Source organism: Zingiber officinale, chromosome 8B (assembly GCF_018446385.1).
Source record: "Zingiber officinale cultivar Zhangliang chromosome 8B, Zo_v1.1, whole genome shotgun sequence".
NCBI classification, from domain to species: Eukaryota; Viridiplantae; Streptophyta; class Magnoliopsida; order Zingiberales; family Zingiberaceae; genus Zingiber; species Zingiber officinale.
The window spans coordinates 92,416,760-92,434,713 of record NC_056001.1 but is presented as its reverse complement, the minus strand read 5'-3'; the positions used below and the strand labels follow the sequence as shown (position 1 = coordinate 92,434,713).

The 17,954-nt window shown below is 37.8% G+C and overlaps 1 protein-coding gene across 2 annotated transcripts; it reads right to left on the bottom strand.

The window, feature by feature from the left end:
- Nucleotides 1–3,793: 3,793 nt before the first annotated feature.
- On the bottom strand, nucleotides 3,794–9,405 carry LOC122016922. Of its 2 annotated transcripts, XM_042574357.1 has the most exons (8): nucleotides 8,902–9,404; nucleotides 6,170–6,203; nucleotides 5,723–5,950; nucleotides 5,398–5,487; nucleotides 4,732–4,797; nucleotides 4,553–4,644; nucleotides 4,092–4,139; nucleotides 3,794–4,020 (listed from the first exon to the last, which is right to left on the bottom strand). In XM_042574357.1, the coding sequence occupies exons 1-8, from the start codon at nucleotides 9,252–9,254 to the stop codon at nucleotides 3,906–3,908; spliced, it is 1,026 nt and encodes a 341-aa protein (XP_042430291.1). In that variant the 5' UTR covers nucleotides 9,255–9,404; the 3' UTR covers nucleotides 3,794–3,905. The 2 variants fall into 2 exon arrangements, 1 of the variants encoding a protein (XP_042430291.1); XR_006121223.1 differs by lacking the exons at nucleotides 3,794–4,020; nucleotides 4,092–4,139 and adding an exon at nucleotides 4,924–5,071 and having other exon boundaries at nucleotides 4,569–4,644; nucleotides 8,902–9,405.
- Between the last annotated feature and the right edge of the window lie 8,549 nt (nucleotides 9,406–17,954).

The following is a 17,954-nucleotide window of genomic DNA, read 5'->3' as shown; positions in this document are numbered from 1 at the left end:
TACAGAAAAAAGAAAAGTAAAAAAACATAAAAAAAAATAAATAAATAATAATAATAATAATAATAATATTATTATTATTATTATTATTATTTTTTTAAAATATTTTTTTACTTTTCTTTTTCTTGTATATTTTTTTACTTTTTTATATATTTTTATTTTTTAATGTTTTTATATTTTTTATATTTATATTTTTTATATTTTTACATTTTTTTAATTTTAATTTTAATTTATTTATTTTATTTTTTATTTTTTTTATTTTTAAAATTTTTAAATTTTTATAAATTTTTTATTTTTAAATTTTTTTAAAATTTTTAAAATTTTTAATTTTTTTTAAAATTTAATTTTTTTATTTTTAAAATTTATATTTTTTAAAAAATATATATTTTTTAAAATTATTTATTTTAAAAAGTTTTTAAATTTTTTTTACATTTTTTAATATATTTTTACAATTTTTTCTCTTTTTTTCATGTTTTTTTTTATCGGAGGGTATTTTTGGTACAAAAAATTCGTTAACCCCGGAATCAAGAAAAACCTTAGGGGGCGTTTGGTACGCGCGTTTTCCATTTTCATTTTCTGGAAAACGCGTGTTTTCTGAAAAACGGTGTTTGGTTTGCGTTTTCCGCGCGTGTTTTCTAAAAAATTGGCTATCGTTTTCTAGAAAAACAGAGAATGACCAAAAGTCGTTCTCTGTTTTCTAGAAAATGCGCGTTTTCCAGAAAATGAAAATGAAAACGGTGCAAACCAAACGCACCCTTAGTTTTATGAGGTTTTCCGATTCCGGGCTGCATGACCCTTTTGCTGACGTGTCGGACATGGAACATTACTCGGGAATCATCAAATACCTAAACCAAACAAGGTTTTTATTGATAACCTTGGATGAATAACCAAGATTATCAGGAATAACCCCGAACCAAACACACCCTAAATACCTCTTTTCCAACCAATGAAAGGAACATTTTTGATACCACTTGATAATAATATCTCTAGCATGCGACTCACAACCGTAACCTACAAGTCCAATAATCCATTAGGGTTTTAGAGTTGGCTTCCTTATAAAAAGTTGTTATAATATGAAAATCATAACTCTAATTCTTTTCATCTTCTGCATTATCCTATCCTTTGGAGCACCCAGGATCGCCAGTGAGGTCTAGTGAACCAATAGATTTGATCAGAACATTGTTACCAAAATTGGTATGTGTGAGTTTGTAGAATGAGAAAAAAAATGTAGCTTTAAATCTAATCTAAGTTGTATTAATCAAGAAAGAGGATAGAGAACTAGTAGCAATTATTATAAAACTACTAAAACTAAAACTTGGAAAACAAAAAATTATTTGCATCTGGCTCCATTTTCAAATATCGTTTGTATATATAACCTTCACTTTGTGTTAATTACCTTTAAATCCTACACTTGGGTCGGACTTTCACAATCATTCATGGATAAGGCTTTTTGTTTTTCCAATTAAGTACCCTATTTTTACGCTCAAAATATTCCTGTCTCACGGAATTAGTTTTTTAGTATCAAAATTTTAGTCATTTAAACAAATAAGAGCGTTAAAATAAATTTAAAAAGGACACTCAATTACAAAACACTTTGATGGTCGTATTTAGTTTAAAAAATAATTCTTTTTGATAAAAATTAAAGCATTCTAATTGAGATTCTATGGAAAGCAATGATCTGATTTAATTTTTTTATTATTTTAGCACTGACAAAGTGTTTTTGCCCTGGTAAAAAGTAATAAACATATTTGATGGTTTCAGTTATCACGAGCTGATACGACTTAATACTTTTAATCGGATTTCATTCGATTTTGCTCCTCAGTCTGATTTGAAGAAGAGACATGTAATAGTATCCAGTTATTCCTGAGCATGCCGAGTTACTAGAATCCTTTTCTGAGCACTAGTCCTTGCTTCCCTAGCACCAGGCTTTGCGATGCTACAGAAACCACGATGCTATAGTAATCATTGATTGCCATAGAACCTATGATTACTACAGTACCCAGTAAATCCAGAAACTCAGTCTTAACCTCCCACAACTCCCAACAACTCAACAATTTGTTGTCAACAATAAAACAATGTCAGCGTATGATCTAATGACTATCACCCTTAACCCCACCCAACAATCCGACAATGTCAGATATTACGTGAAGATTCCCTTCCATCAATTATACAAGGATTGACAGAGGTAAGTGAAGAGGATAATTGTTTCTTCTCGTGAGTGAAGGCGACTCTTCTCTACTAAAACCCTAATTATCTAGCATGTTTTCCTTCTTTTTCTTGTGTCTCCTAGAGTTTTATTCTTGAATTTGAAACTAATTTGAGTGTCGAAATGATCGCACCGGCAGAGCAGCCGACTAACCCTAACGTTCCTTACTTCGCAGGCTATCAGATCTTGGTCTATTGAGAGACAATTTCAGTGTCACTAGGGGTTAGGGGAGAGGAGTCCGAGCAATCCAAAAGGACTCTGGAAACTTATGTCTTCATATGATGTAAAACACTTAGACGATCTTTCATTTGTTAAGAAAAAGAAAAATGGCATCATAAATATGTTCTTCACATCTTAAATTGCACATGTATTTTTATTTTTATAGTAATTTCAGATTATTAAAATATTTTTTTTTTCCAAAAAGATGGTGGGGATCTTGGTTCACTAGAATCCCATGCTCCTCATGTCCTTTTCGATTCATCATTCAAATTTCATCTTCTGACTCTTCGGTCTAATTCTATAAATTAGAAATTGATTTCTTTTTTCAATTCGACTAGGAAATTTCAGTTATGAATTATAGTGCGTTGAAGATGGAACAGGAAGAATTTTGTTACTTATGGTTTTACAAGATAAGATTCAGCTATTCATATGCAAACAAATCATAATACTACATTTTACTCATGCTACTCCAATGAAAAGGATATTTTGATAGTACTAAATTTTACAAATAGATTGTAGCAAATGTATCAACCTATTCTAGTCGCAATTCTAATCATTCTACCACATATCAAATGGATAGTGAAAAACAAAATTCTAATAATTTACAATTTGATTATTTTATTAATCACTCTTATGAGGCTTGGATTATGTGCATCACAATTACCAAAATATTTTGCAAGGATCAAGATCAAACTTGCGATGAAAATTCACAAACAATATCCATGATCTTTGCTTGATATGGATCACGACCTATTACTTGGATGGTTCTTGCTCTACCATCACTAATTTTACTCTTTTTATATTCACGATTCATGCAAACATATCGAGATGATTTGAGACTCAACATTACCCTCTTATATTATTCAATTTTAGAAGGATGTAAAACTCTCATGTATTGTTCCATTTTAAAAGAGAGTCTAGGTGCAACAATAAAGTTATTGTCGTATGATCTTATGGTCAGAGGTTTGAGTCACAAATACAACTTTTTACAATACAAGGTAAGACTATATACAATAGACCTAATATGATCCGATCTTTTTTTGAGATTGCATATTGACGTGAGCTTCGTGTACTGGATTGTCTTTTAGAGTTTGATTCATCATAATCTATTAGTACATATGCCATTGGGTGACTACATTTACTTGCAGCATTAACCTTATTGAATTTGAAATATTTGCATGCGACACTTAGATCCAAGGCTTGGTTGAATATATAAATTTTGATGCTAAATATGTAAAAAAAAAACTTGAGAATAGGTTTGTGTACCTTCACTTCACCAAAAATTTCACCATTTTTTAATTCATTCACACCAACACAGAGACAACTTGAGAATAAGATAAAGTTTAACCTTCAAAGATAGATTAACACAAATTCATGTCAAATAATCACTAACATAATAATTCCAAGGTGTTGTATCCTTTGTTCAGCAGTTTACACCCACAAAAATCAGATATACATATATGTGTATGTATAATTCTAAACCTCAAGGTCTTCTATAAGCATGTGAAAAAATCTGGGAAAGAATTGAGTTTTTCGAACTCACTAATAATGAGTACATACCATAACAGGGGATGTGGACAAGAGCCAAGCAAAAATACCTGCGATATTAGTGTGGTTGTAAGAATCTTGTCCTGACAAATGGTAGAGAAAACAAGATTCTGATACTAACCATAGGGGAGCCCAAGGAGTTGAGAGCTTAAGAAAAGGGTAAGGCCACCTGAGAAACTTGTGTGTTAGCATCGACTTAAATCAGAAAGCAGATTATTTACATCTTTCTAAAGATTAGCTCAATGATGACAATAATAAGTTATATCTAGAATAAGTTACACGAACTAACTATGAAACTTCCACTAGTTTCTTCACATAGTTTGACTATAGCTACTAAGCCCAACCATTCATTTTGCTTGGCAACTGACATTTATTATGTTTGTGACCAAATGCAAGTACTAAGTAGAAATACGAGTGACGAATTCTTGATGCATACAATGCTTACCAGAAATCATACCGTAAAGCAGTGGAGATTTTTATGTATTATATATCTACAACTAGTACTGTAAGGATATTACCATCGTACTTGTAGTTTTAATAGGTAAATGTTGGTGCAATGTAACAGAAAAATAACACACCCACCATGAAAATCCACAAGCGTGCAGGACCCACTGGAAGATTACATAGATACAACTCCAAAGGGTAAAATATGCCATTCGAAACCATGGAAAAGGCTGCAGATAAAACACATTACTTGTTAATTATTGAATACATAGCATTACGCTTTTAAGGGATTTGTATCTGGTGTGCGGGAAACTTACAAGACTGTTTAGAGCAGTATCAAGGAGAAGAAACACCAAGTTTAGTGTATGCATACACCCCATGAGCTGGCAAGAAAAACATGCATAACAAATCATAGTAACCTAACAACAAATAACCTTAAAAAAATATGAGACACTGGAATACAAATCCATTTAATGCTCAAGAAAAGCATAAAAGTGTATGGTTCTCACTCTTAACTTGTTTCTTCTCTTGTGCTTATTTCTTTTGGGGTAGGATTGATTTGTGACTAAGTTCACAATGCTACAAGTTTTATCTTCATCACAGTGTAACACTTAGAAACTCATTTAAATTACAGATTTGACCTTAAATCTGGTGTCTCTGTAAAGAAAGATTCAAGAGATTAAATATATGGACATGGAGCAATTAACATCAATATTCTTTAGTTCATGCTTTTCAAAAATGTAGCATACAGATAAAATATTTTCTCTTGCAAAAAAAAAAAATAAATAAATATATATATATATATATATATATATATATAACATGTACTGTTAAGTTAAAAGTTAAACCAACATGACACAAGGTTTGAAATGATTAAAGTATGTATTCAGGAATCAGAACCTATTATAATGCCCACATATCTTGCAAATGAAACAAGATAAAACATCAATGATCACAATTTAGTTCATGTAGAGAGCACTCACCAAGTCTAGTTTGAAATGTTCAACAGAAAGAAGTGGTACTAGAAGGGCCCAGAACACGAAGTCTGTCAATACAACAGCACCTGCACTAGTCTGCTCAAGTGAATGGAACAACCTCATTTATAAAATTCAAGAAGATAACTAACAGAAAATTAAACTAGTTATCAGTTCTTATATATCATTAGACTTTTTTGAAGAATGAAACAAGTTCCTAAAATGAACATAATGAAATAGTTTGAAAAACCAAAATGGAGATAGAAAGAATATTAAATAGTATAGAGAAGTTTTTTAGTTCTTTGTTGTAGCTTCAAGCGATTTAGAAGTTTACCTGATAAGCAATTAGCATAAGGTAACCCATGAATCCAGTTTTTTGTTGATAATAGCCTTGCTCATAGTAGCTATGTGATTTACTGACATTTTTGTTTCTATCTGTTCCATACAACGTTACTGGTATATCTACTGCAACATCTCCTTTAAGGAATGCATTCACCTCGTCATTTTCAGTGGCACACTTTCCATACATCCAACAGCCATGAGCAGATATCACACTAGCAATCTGTAAGCATGAAAAATTGCACATAAATGAGCAGGCCATATGACAAACAGAGGATATGCCAAATCAGATGCAAGTTCAAAAAAAAAGACATAAATAAATAAAATGATATGAGCAAATGACTAGGTTAGCAAACAGTGCACATAGAATACAATCGCAAAGATTTGATAAAATACTTTAGTGGAATAAAATAAAAGTCCAAAAAAAGGAGATGGAAGATACCAGGAAATAGATGATCACTAACAAAAATGTCCACCTGCAGACACAAATTTTAAATGGTCAGTAGCTGGTTTAGAATATAACAACAAAATGTAGACTTGTCATAAATTTCTTTCACAATAACAATACATTTACCAAGTGAAAATATAAACTCTAGGAGCAATTTAATGCAATACTTCGATAAATTTAATCAGCTCATGACCAGCGACCCGAACCTAATATCAGGAATAGCAAACCTATGGACTTAATGTGCAACAACCATGGAATCTAATTTTATTTTTGCAGAAATTTTCCCCGAAATCTAATAAATCCATTTTTGTTCGATCGAATAAAAAAGAATCAAGAGAAAAACTGTTTGTTTTAGCAAAAATCTGATCATGTCATGCCAATGACAATCCAAATGAAAAGAGACTTACTGCGAGTAGAAATAGAAGGCAAAGGTACGACAACAAACACAAGATCGATAGGGCAATAACTCAAAGCCCTAGGAGCCAGAAGGCACTGGCCTTCTTCCATCACGAGAACAAGAGATCGGAGGATCTGAGGGGTTCTGCGCAGGTTGACGAGATCACGGCCACCGACGCGGCGGCAGGGACGGCCATTACCGCGGCACTGATGGGCACTTGCCCCCGCAGCCTAGGCCTTGCTCTACCCGTCCACCGCGCCGCCGGCCCCCATGGACAAAGGCGCGACGCGACGGGGAGACAACCCGCCGAAACGACTGACGCATCTTCATTAAATGGGTCCCATTCCTTTTTCTCCAATTGCACGACCCAGCTGTTTACTGTTGTTTCCTTCACCGACGCGGCCCCCGAGTGTTCCCTCACGGCAGACCGTTGATGTACTCGATGACGTGGATGCCAATCCTCGAGTAACTTTTTAGGTGGAATTCACTTCTTTATTATTTTCATAATAATAATAATATTATTATTATTATTATTAAAAAATTTTAAATGTATCCCTCTTCATTTTCCCATCCTTTTCGCCCGCCAACCCGTGAGTGTATTTTTAACATTATTATAATAACTACAATATCATAATTACTGTACAATTATATTAGCTACCATCTCATAACATATTATAACAACTAGGATTTAATAGTTACTATAATAACATAATTATCAGTTATAATCTAGTAGTCATATAATATAATGTTGATTAATATTAATTAAAAATAAATTATCTATGTTACAATTCATAACTATTATAACATAATATAGACCTAATTAATATTATTAGTTTTGATTAGAGATCAAGTGTCTATATTACAAGAACTAAGAATTATAATTAATTACTACTATATTAATTGTTATTAATGTTGATTAGAGTTGAAATGTTATTTTAACATAATGTTAACTAGTGATATCTATATTACAAGAATTATGAATTATAATTAGTGACGGATTCAGGAATTCAAGTATGAAGGGATAGAACATGATAAATAAGGGACGATATCCTTCATCTCTACCGGTCGAACCCCATAATACTAAGGGTTTCACCGTCGGTAAGGGAGGGCGACCGTCGTTGCCACCCCCCACCGGATCCGCCCTTGATTATAATATAGTGTTATTAATATTGATCAAAGTTGAAGTGTTGTATAATATATATTACAAGAACTATGAACTACAATTATACAATATAATTAATTTATTAATATTAATCAGAGGTTCTTAGTATAATAGTTATGGATTCATAACTACAATAATAGTAACGTTAAAAATAAAGATAATTTTTTTAAAAAAATAAAATAATAATAATAAATATTTGTGACATTATGATATTTTTTTATTATTTTCTTCCTCTATTACTTTTACCTTCAAAAATAAAAATAGACCTAAAATGACTCCATGCAATGAGATATTACCATTCTTAAATTTTTATTTATTTTTAATTTTTCAACAAATATTATAATATTTACCTTATCTAACACTAATCTTTAATATTCTCCTAATTAGAAAGTGATAGATTTGTTATAATAAGATAAGGGATAAGGACCCTATATATTTTTTAGGGAAAAAAGTTTTTCCATCATTTAGTTATTTGATGATCGACTATAAATTAATTTTGTAATTTACCTCTCTTCATATAATCGGGAGACGAACAAGCACACCTTTCGCTACAATTTAATATTCTCATAATTCAAATTTTATTTCAACATAAATTTAGAAAATCTATTCATCAACAAGAATATAAAACTGAGCACAAGATTTGTAATTAGATCGACTACCAACTCGCAATCAAGCAGTAGAAACATAGCGAAGGGACACCAACCATTATATTTTTTTTGGCATTTACTCCCTTTCCCAAAAAGATCAAGCTAAAGAAAGAACTGAAAAAAAAAAAGAAAAAGAGGAACTTTCCATAGATTTAATTTTATAGTTCTTGCAAGCATTATCACAACTCAAAGATCAAAAACTTATACATTTTCATTTCTCAGGAAAAAAAAAATCCATAGAAGAAGCAACTGATTATAAAAGAAAATCAAAATTTGAAATAAAGTATGATATGATGCTTTGCTTCTCCCAGGTTACCCAGTTCATGAAGTAATTAAATTAGGAGGCATCAAGACTTCATGAACAGGCAGTTTTTTTTTAAAAGAAAAATGAAAAAAGAAAAAAAAACTTCCCCAAATAAGAACGAAATGCTTGTATAAAATCGACGAAAGAAGGAACTGAATCACCGAAAGAACTGGAATTTTAGAACCAGATATGCCAAAATTGGGTAGGGTTACCTACTCGGTGTAATACAGCATGATGCTCCAGTCGTAAGTGAGCAGATCCCAAATCAGGACGCCGATCATGGCGGCGGCCGCGGCCAGCCTCACCGCGAGGAGGGCGGCGGGGTGCACCCCCCGCCACCGGCTCAGCCACAGCTCGCACCCCGATACTCCATCCGCTCCTTCTTCTTCTCCGGTGCGGCCGCCGCCGCCGTCTCCGCCCGCGGAGGGCAGCAAGCTGCGGTACACGGAGCCCGCCCGCCCCTTGCGGCTCCGCTCGCCGGCGAGGATGGCGGCGAGGGAGGCCACTAGCGCGGCGCCGAGGAAGCCGAAGCAGAGCAGAGCGTACCAGTGGACGGAGGAGAAGGCCATGGATCGGTGAATCTGAACCCGTGGCCTCCGATTCGAGCTTGCGATCGGAAATCCTTCGGCCCTGATTTATATTGGCGTGCGGAATGAGGAGGAATGGAAAACTGGTAGTTCGGACTGTGTGGTTTGAACTCGGCATGATTATTCATGTCATGGCACCGAATTATATGAATAAAACACATAGATAATTTGGTTCCGAGATGGACGATCGATTGGTTCACTAAGCCGGATGACGTCAGCACGTGGTAGGGTTGGCATTTCCCCTTATTCTTTTCTTCATAATATTAAAGGAAGTCCTTACTTAAATGATCGTTTTTTAAAAAAAAAAAAAATCTAATTATTCATATTTTCTATCCAATTAATTTTGAAGATAGAGAATTGAATCCTCGTGCTTCAGAGTAAGCTTTCCAATTGATTCGTCCATTGAATAAATCCGGAAACACAAACAATTTCTAATGTAATGATCCAGTATCACAATAGTATGAACACCATGGACGTAGGAATTATTGGACCGGATTGGCCGACTGAAGATGATTGAGTTATTTGAAACATTAAAATAAACATCTTCTTAATCCTTCAACTTAGGTTAACAATAATAGTAAATAAAATTAAACAGAAATAATAACTTAAATAAAATCAATAAAAGGTCAAGAATTATTTGATTACAATCTAAATGGTTGCTAATCTAATATAGTAGAAAGCTCACTAAAAATCTTCTTCACTGAAGGTGGAGAAACCTTTTACACACAATGAAAGTTCAGAAAAGACTAGAAAAGTGAATACCCAAGTTGTTACTTATTTCCTAGGTCCAGGCGTCATTTTATAGCCCCTGAAAAATCTTATCCATAACTTGAGGGCTCCTCCAAAGGGCTTGGAGGGTGTCTCCAGCGAAGCGCAGTGGATAAGACTTTATCCACTGTGAACAACTATTTTGACTGGACGAAGGTGTCTTCCATGCTTATGGAGGGCGCCTTCCGCCTGAAGGTGGCGGAGATGTGGGTGTGCCTCGGATGCACCTTCAAGGGCGCCTCTGGCAGACTTCATCAGCTTCTTTCGCTCTTCCGCTACTCCGATCGCTTGGGTAATTGCGACCAACTGAAATAGAGCTCGCTCGAACCCAATTTCTGGTCTTCTCCTCAAGCACCCTTCCTCCCCGGCTTTTCGTCCCTCGAACGTCGCGTACATTCTTCTCGTCCACCGGTGTACTTTCCTGCGGCACCTCGTTCTTCAGACGCACCGAGCCCGTCGGCTCTCTCCCGTGCCGTCCTTCTCGCTAGTCGCATTTTCCGATCGACTTCCTGTGCTCCTAAGCTTCTGCACACTTAGATACAGGGATCATAACATAACGGAACCTAACCTAACTTGATTAATCACACAAAAAATAACCTTGGGATTCCAATAATCTCCCTCTTTTTTGATATGAGCAACCGAAGTTAAATTAGGGTAAATCAACCATCAAGTAAAGATAATAAAATTACAATACCAAGTAAAGATAATAAAATTATAAATATGTAATAAAGTGCAAAAAGATTTTTAAATTTAAATTTAACCACTACCTCCCCTAGACTTAACATTTTCTTCTCTCCCTTTGATCATATAAAAAATTGGGATAAAAAAATCTAAGGGTAAAGAAAAAAAATGTAGGTTTTTTAAAAAGGAAAAACTTATCAAGTTTTCAAAATAATTTTGGTAAACTTTAAAAATAATTTTATTATTAAAAAAAAACAATGTCAATATTTTAAGTTTTGAAAAAAAAAATTTAAGTTATGAAGTTTTCAAACAATTGCCACATATTGAAAGCATTATTTTAATTAATTATTGCATGCTTATCAGTTTGTCAATTAAATATTTAATTCAGTAATTTGCTTCCAGACTGTGGCGAGACACTAGCTCTTCTTGGTTATTGAATCATCAACTACTTCTAGACAAATCCTTTTAAAGAATTTAAAACATTTAATTTTACTTTCTAAAAGCCTAACGGAAAATTTTAATTCAAATATTCTTTAGGAACCCAATATAGGTTCCTTCTTACTGGATTAGTTAGAAATTTGGGGGTACATAACTTTTTGAAACTTTTCTAATTTGACCTCTGTGAAATCTAAGATACTAGCTTAGTCTTTTAAAATTCTGAGTTTGAATAATTGAACATGTATGGTTTTTTCAAGTTTTCTACTTGTGTCTTTAATTTATCGTTTTCTAATTTTAATTTTTCAAAATATTCTAATAAGCAAGATTTAGCTAGAATTAATTTTAATTTTTCAAAATATTCTAATAAGCAAGATTTAGCTAGAATTAATTTTAATTCTTTATTTTCTTTATCTAGTTTGCAACAATCTTTAGTTAATAATTTAACAAATTTAAACAACTTAATAGGTGGAAGAGATCGTACCTGACTTATCTTATCGATCTCGTTGTCTGTAGCTCTCTCTGAACTGCTGCTTTCTTCTGTTGAGGCTCCCCCTTCATCGATGCTCTCGATGCTCATTTCGGACGAGCTTGCTTCGTGTTCGTCTTCTTGATGACTTACTATCAACACAAGTCCGACAAAGGCTTCGACTTCTAATTCGGACGACGTTTCCTCCCGCGTCGCTTTAAGAGTCTTGTGTTTGTTTGTTTGGACGAGCTTCTTATCTTTGCCTTTGTCTTTTTTCTTCAATTTAGGGTAGTTGTCTTTTACATGTCCTTCTTCATTGCAGCGGTAGCATCTGATTATCCTTTTCTTTCTACCCTACAGATGGTTAGATTTTCTAGTTTTAAATAATTTCTTAAACCGTCTTACCATCATTATCGTTTCATTGTCGTCGAGAGAGGATTCTGAATCTTGTTCGTCCATCTTTGCCTTAAGAGCAATGTTGTGCTTTGGCTCCTTCTTTGAATCTGCACATCTCGTTTCATGGATTTCAAATGTTGAAAATAACTCTTCTAAGGTAACAGACTCTAGATCCTTAGAGATATAATAGACATCTACTAATGATGCTCATTCCTTATTTCTAGGGAATGCGTTAAGTGCATACCTTAGCGAATCTCGGTAAGTTACCTTTTCTTCGAGATTTGAAAATCCGGTGATGAGCTCCTTAATCCGCAAGTGAAGGTGTGCAACAGTTTCGTCTTCTTTTAATCGAAGGTTGGTGATTTGGTTGCGAAGTAAGTCTCGTCTTACAAGTTTCGCCTCCGAGGTTCCTTCGTGTAGTTCTAAGAATTTTTCCCAGAGCTCCTTTGCAGACTCGTAAGCACCGATCTGGTTGACTTCTTGTCACGGTAGAACGCTTAGCAGATGAAACTCTGCTTTGTCGTTTGTCACGAAGTCGGTTTGTTCCTTCTTCGTCCATTGATACTTTTCCTTACCCTCAGGTGCTTCAAAACCAAATTTCATTATTAAAAATAATTCAAAGTCGGTTTTAAAGAATACCTCCATTTTCTTTTTTCAGCTCGCGAATTCTCCCTCGAATTTTGGTGGGCAGATGTTTGGTCCGACCATCTCGTTTGCTTCGTTCGGTGGTTAGTCCTCTTGAAGCTGTTAGGTTATAATACCACTTGTTGGACCGGGTATGCCGGTTGGAGAGGGTTGAGTTGCCTGAAACACTAAAACAAATACCTTTTCAATTTTTCAACTCAGGTTAGCAACAATAGCAAATAAAATTAAACAGAAATAACAACTTAAATAAAATAAGTAAAACGCCAAGAATTACTTGGTTACAACCTAAATGGTTATTAATCTAAAGCAGTAGAAAGCTCACTAATAATCTCCTTCACTAAAGGCGGAGAAGCCTTTTACACACAATAAAAGTTCATAAAAGACTAGGAAAGTGAATACTCAAGTTGTTACTTATTTCCTAGGTCCAGGGGTCTTTTTTATAGCCGTTGAAAAATCTTATCCGTAGCTTGAGGGCGCTTCCAAAGGGCTTGGAGGGCGTCTCCAGCAAGGTGAAGTGGATAAGACTTTATCCACTGTGAACAACTATTTTGACTGGTCGAAAGTGTCTTTCATACTCATGGAGGGCGCCTTCTATGCTTATGCAGGGCACCCTCCATGCTTATGGAGGGCGTCATCAGCTTGAAGGTGGCGGAGATGCGGGCGCGCCTCGGAGGCGCCTTCAACCCTTGTTGAGGGTGCCTCTGGCAGTCTTCATCAGCTTCTTTCACTTTTTCGTTGCTCCGATCGCCTGAGTGATTGCGGTTAACTGAAATAGGGCTCACCCAAACCCAATTTCCGACCTCCTCCTCGAGCAGCCTTCCTCCCCGGTTTCTCGTTCCTCGAATGTTGCGTACGTTCTTCTCGTCCACTGGTGTACTCTTCCGCGGCACCTCGTCCCTCAGACACACCGAGCTCGTCAGCTCTCTCCCGTGTCGTCCTTCTTGCTAGCCGTGTCTTCCGCTCGACTTCCTATGCTCCTAAATGTTGGGATCTTAGATGCCTAGAGGGGGGGTGAATAGCCCCTTGAAAAACTTAAACAAAACTTCTACACAGATAATTGTTAGCACAGCGGAATTAGACAACTAAAGGAAAGAAAAACACAAGCACACTAACACTAGGATTTACGAGGTTCGGGGATAACTTGCCCCTACTCCTCGGCGTGTCCGTAAGGTGGACGACTCCTTGATCTTCGGTAGATCGCACCCCGGATAACTTCCGGCTACAAATCCTCCTTCTCGGTGGAGTAACCTCCCCACAACGTCTCAAGAAATATCTAAGTTAAAGCACGAGACTTACAGAAGCTCGGTGGCAAAGGAGAATAAAAATGCTTACAACCACGCGAGGATCAGTAGTAGAACAGAGATCGTAGTTCACCCGAGAGCTCAAGAACTTCGCACAACAGCACACACTTTTCTTTCAAGCTTTCTTGTTATCGTTCTATTCTCTCCTCTCGCTGTTTTTACTGCTTCTCAAACCTGATCTCTGCAGTCACCGATCTGGTCCAAAACTGCGCAAATCAGCACTGCAACCAATCCCTCTTCCTCCTTACCTGGTTCTCTGAACTCACACCAATGATATCACAGTCATCACTGGCGTCTTCTGAGCTCGAACCAATCCCCAGGAGTCAAGCAGATCGCAGCCAGATCACAGCAGTATCCGTTGATGCCTGAAATGCACCATGCGCCGCTGAAACCAGCAGAAAGACCATTTGTCGCATTCCTCTTATGAACTTAATTTGAAATTAGGCTTGGAATGATACCTGTTAACCTGCAAACTCAAAAGCTAACAGCACAGAGGATTATATCACATAAATGAATGAGGTATATCAAAAGCAGTGAAGGAATCGCTGATACAGCGAACAAATCAGAGTGTGTGGATCGGTCACCAGACCGATCACAGTGCCTTGGACCGATCAGGCAACAGCCTGATCGGTCGCAGGGACCGATCAGATTGAGTGTGGATCGGTCCACAGACCGATCCACCCCTTTTTCTCTTCTGCAGACTCTTCTCCTGATCGGTCTCCCTGACCGATCAGATTGCACTCAGTGTGCTACTGAGTGTTTTCTGATCGGTCTGCAGACCGATCAGATTTCACTCAGTGTGCTACTGAGTGTCATCTGATCGGTCATCAGATCGATCCATGGAACTCAGTTTCACTGGATCGGTCTGCCGACCGATCCACTAAATCATGTGTCACTGGATCGGTCTACCGACCGATCCAATGTGCCATGGAATGTCCACTTAGGTCCCTCTCTGACCTAATCCGGAGAACGAGCTACCGTGCCCTCTCCGAGTCCATCAGGTCCAGAGAACGAGCTACCGAGCCCTCTCTGACCTAGTCAGGTCCAGAGAGTGAGCTACCTAGCCCTCTCTGACCTAGTCAGGAGAACGAACTACCGAGCCCTCTCCGACTCCATCAGGTCCAGAGAACGAGCTACCGAGCCCTCTCTGACCTAGTCAGGTCTAGAGAGCGAGCTACCTAGCCCTCTCTGACCTAGTCAGGAGAACGAGCTACCGAGCCCTCTCCGACCTAGTCAGGTCCAGAGAACGAGCTACCGAGCCCTCTCTGACCTAGTCAGGTCCAGAGAGCGAGCTACCTAGCCCTCTCTGACCTAGTCAGGAGAACGAGCTACCGAGCCCTCTCCGACTTCGCGTGCCAAGTTTCCAACTTGGACTTTTTCCTTCCACCTGATCACCCTTGATCAGTTCAATTAACATCTGATACAAACTTAAATTAGTGTCAACATCAAAACAACAGCCAGGTCAGACTGTATCAACAATCTCCTCCTTTTTGTTGTTTGACAACACGATTTAAGTTTAGATCAGAGATATTCTTATTTTCATAATTTTAGGGGAATCAAGATCCTCCCCCAAGGTGGATACACCACCAAGTCAATGACGGGAATCAAGATCCTTCCCGTTATCCTCTCCCCTAAAATCAAGCTTTCATACATTTCTAAACTTAGGTATCCTCTCCCCCTTTGTCAAACACCGAAAAGGTGCAAATGAGGTGACAAAAACTCAAAAGGCTCCCCCTTAACCCATACTGCCTTCTCTTAACTGACCTAGAGTTCCCTCTAAGGTCACAATATGACAATAAGAAAGACATAAGATACAATCAAATCATGGCATAGGAACAGCATATTAATATGAACTGAAGCATAAGTAAAAGCAAGAAATGAACAAATGAATAGCAAAAATATAAGAGTAGCATAATATATGAGTAGCATAAGTATCAGGTCAGATAAAGATATCCATCAAATAGCATACAAAAATACAGACAGACAAGGTGACACACAGACTGTATCAATCAACGTCCTCAACATGAGGAGCATCATCATCATCTGCAGGAGGCTCGTAACCCTGAGGAGGTATGCTGGAGCCCAAAGGTGGATGACCATAGTAACGCTGCGGAGGTGGGTAGTTGGCCATCCAGCCCAGAAGCAGCTGCTGCGTCACCAGCTGCTGACTGCGGAGATGATCATAGCGTTGGTCGATGCGTACGCGCAGTCCATGGAGCTCAGCTGCCTATAGCTCATCGTGCCGATCGAAACGGCTCTCCAGCTCCGCAATCTGCCACCGCAGGTCAGGGTCGGCCTCACCAGCAACAGGAGGAGGAGGAGCAGCAGCCTGTCGAGGAAGTGCCCGTGGTAGCTCTCCCAGAACTCTCCCATCCTTCCACCGAACCGTCCCATTCTCCCCCAAGATACCGGACTTGGAAAATGCTCGTTTCCCAAGTCTGCAGTCCTGTCTAACCATCTTCACTATCCTACCCTTAGACACATCTATCTGAAGGGTCTCGAACCAATCTGTAATTATATGCCCATAAGGCATATAAATGGTGGAGCTGCTAGGCTGAGAATAAGAGATGATCGAACAATAGATGCTCGCCATGATATCAAAATCAAGACGGCGACGCAAGCCATAGAGCATCAGGCAGTGGTATGATCGGATCTCTGCCAGAGGTTTGGATGTGATCGGAAGAAGACAATTGGTGACTATCTTAAACAGGATATAGTCAGGAGGAGATAGCCTCAGGGCCGCAAAAGTGGGAAACTCGACATCCAACTCATCCAGTCCATCTGGTCTAGGATGTCCAAAGAAATACTCATAAATGGTATCAGGTGACACATCAAAAGGAGGAGGTAGTGGGTCCGGTAAATCAGGATACAGAGAAAAAGGATCCCCTGAAGACTTCCGACAACCCAGATACTCAAAGAATTCTACAATGGAGAAATCAACAGTTCTCTTGGTAACTCTGGTCCTATAAGCACCAATACCGATCTGCTGAAGATTGTTGTAAAATTCTGAAACTAAGTCATAGTTGATATCCCTCTCTAAGTAGACTAAAGAATCAAGTTTATAGTAGGCTAGGGTCTCGGTTATAGTGGGACAAAACTCATCCATGAATTTTCGATCTACAGATCGACATGGAAACAGCTTGAAAGTCCTCTGTTGAAAGGCCTGTTCAAATTGTTGGTTCGGGAACCTTGAAGAAGAGGATGGTTGAGGTCGGGAGGGTGCATGGGACTTGGATTTCTCAGCTGGGGACTTAGAAGAACCCTCACCGGCTGCTTTCTTCCTAAATAGATAAAGATTTGGACACGGTCGGGGCAAATGGGAGTCCACGGGAGCCACACAGAGAGAACCGAGACAACACACATAGAGAAACTGTGAAAAGAAGCTAAAATGCTAAGAATGAACAAATCTCGGGAAGAAGGAGAGTTACCTGGGCGCCATTTGAGGTTTTCGGAGAGGATGAAGAGAAGAGTCGGGACTGAGGAGGGGTTCGGCTAGGGTTTCGGCGTGAAATGAGAGAGCGAGGGATGGGGAGAAGTTAAAAGAGGGTCAGAAGATCGGACGGCTGTCCGATCAGGAGAAATCCTGACCGATCAGGACGTTTCCTGATCGGTCAGGGAATTCCCGGATCGGTCGTTGAGACCGATCAGGGAGCCTCGCGTGCCATATCCTCCTGATCGGTCGTGGAGACCGATCAGGGAGCCTCCTGATCGGTCCCTGGACCGATCAGAGGTCGATCAGTAACTGAGCATACGCCCCTGATCGGTCGTAGAGACCGATCAGATATCATCCTGATCGGTCCCTGGACCGATCAGTGTCTGATAGTCAGCGATTTCAGCCTCTGAAATTCTTATCAAAAGCTCTGAAATTTTGGTTTAACAGCTTCCAAGTTCAGAACCTAGGATCCGGAGAGCCCACAGAATATATTCAGTGATACCAATGAATATTTTCTAATGATGAGCTCTAATGGTTTGGAATTATTTGGGGCT

Excerpts from the sequence above, each read along its gene's own strand:
- LOC122016922 (XM_042574357.1), bottom strand. The coding sequence starts at position 9,254 with ATGGCCTTCTCCTCCGTCCACTGGTACGCTCTGCTCTGCTTCGGCTTC. Across the intron at positions 6,204-8,901 it reads ATCATGCTGTATTACACCGA|GTGGACATTTTTGTTAGTGA; the intron begins GTAGGTAACCCT and ends TTGTGTCTGCAG. Across the intron at positions 4,021-4,091 it reads ACTCCTTGGGCTCCCCTATG|GTATTTTTGCTTGGCTCTTG; the intron begins GTTAGTATCAGA and ends CTAATATCGCAG.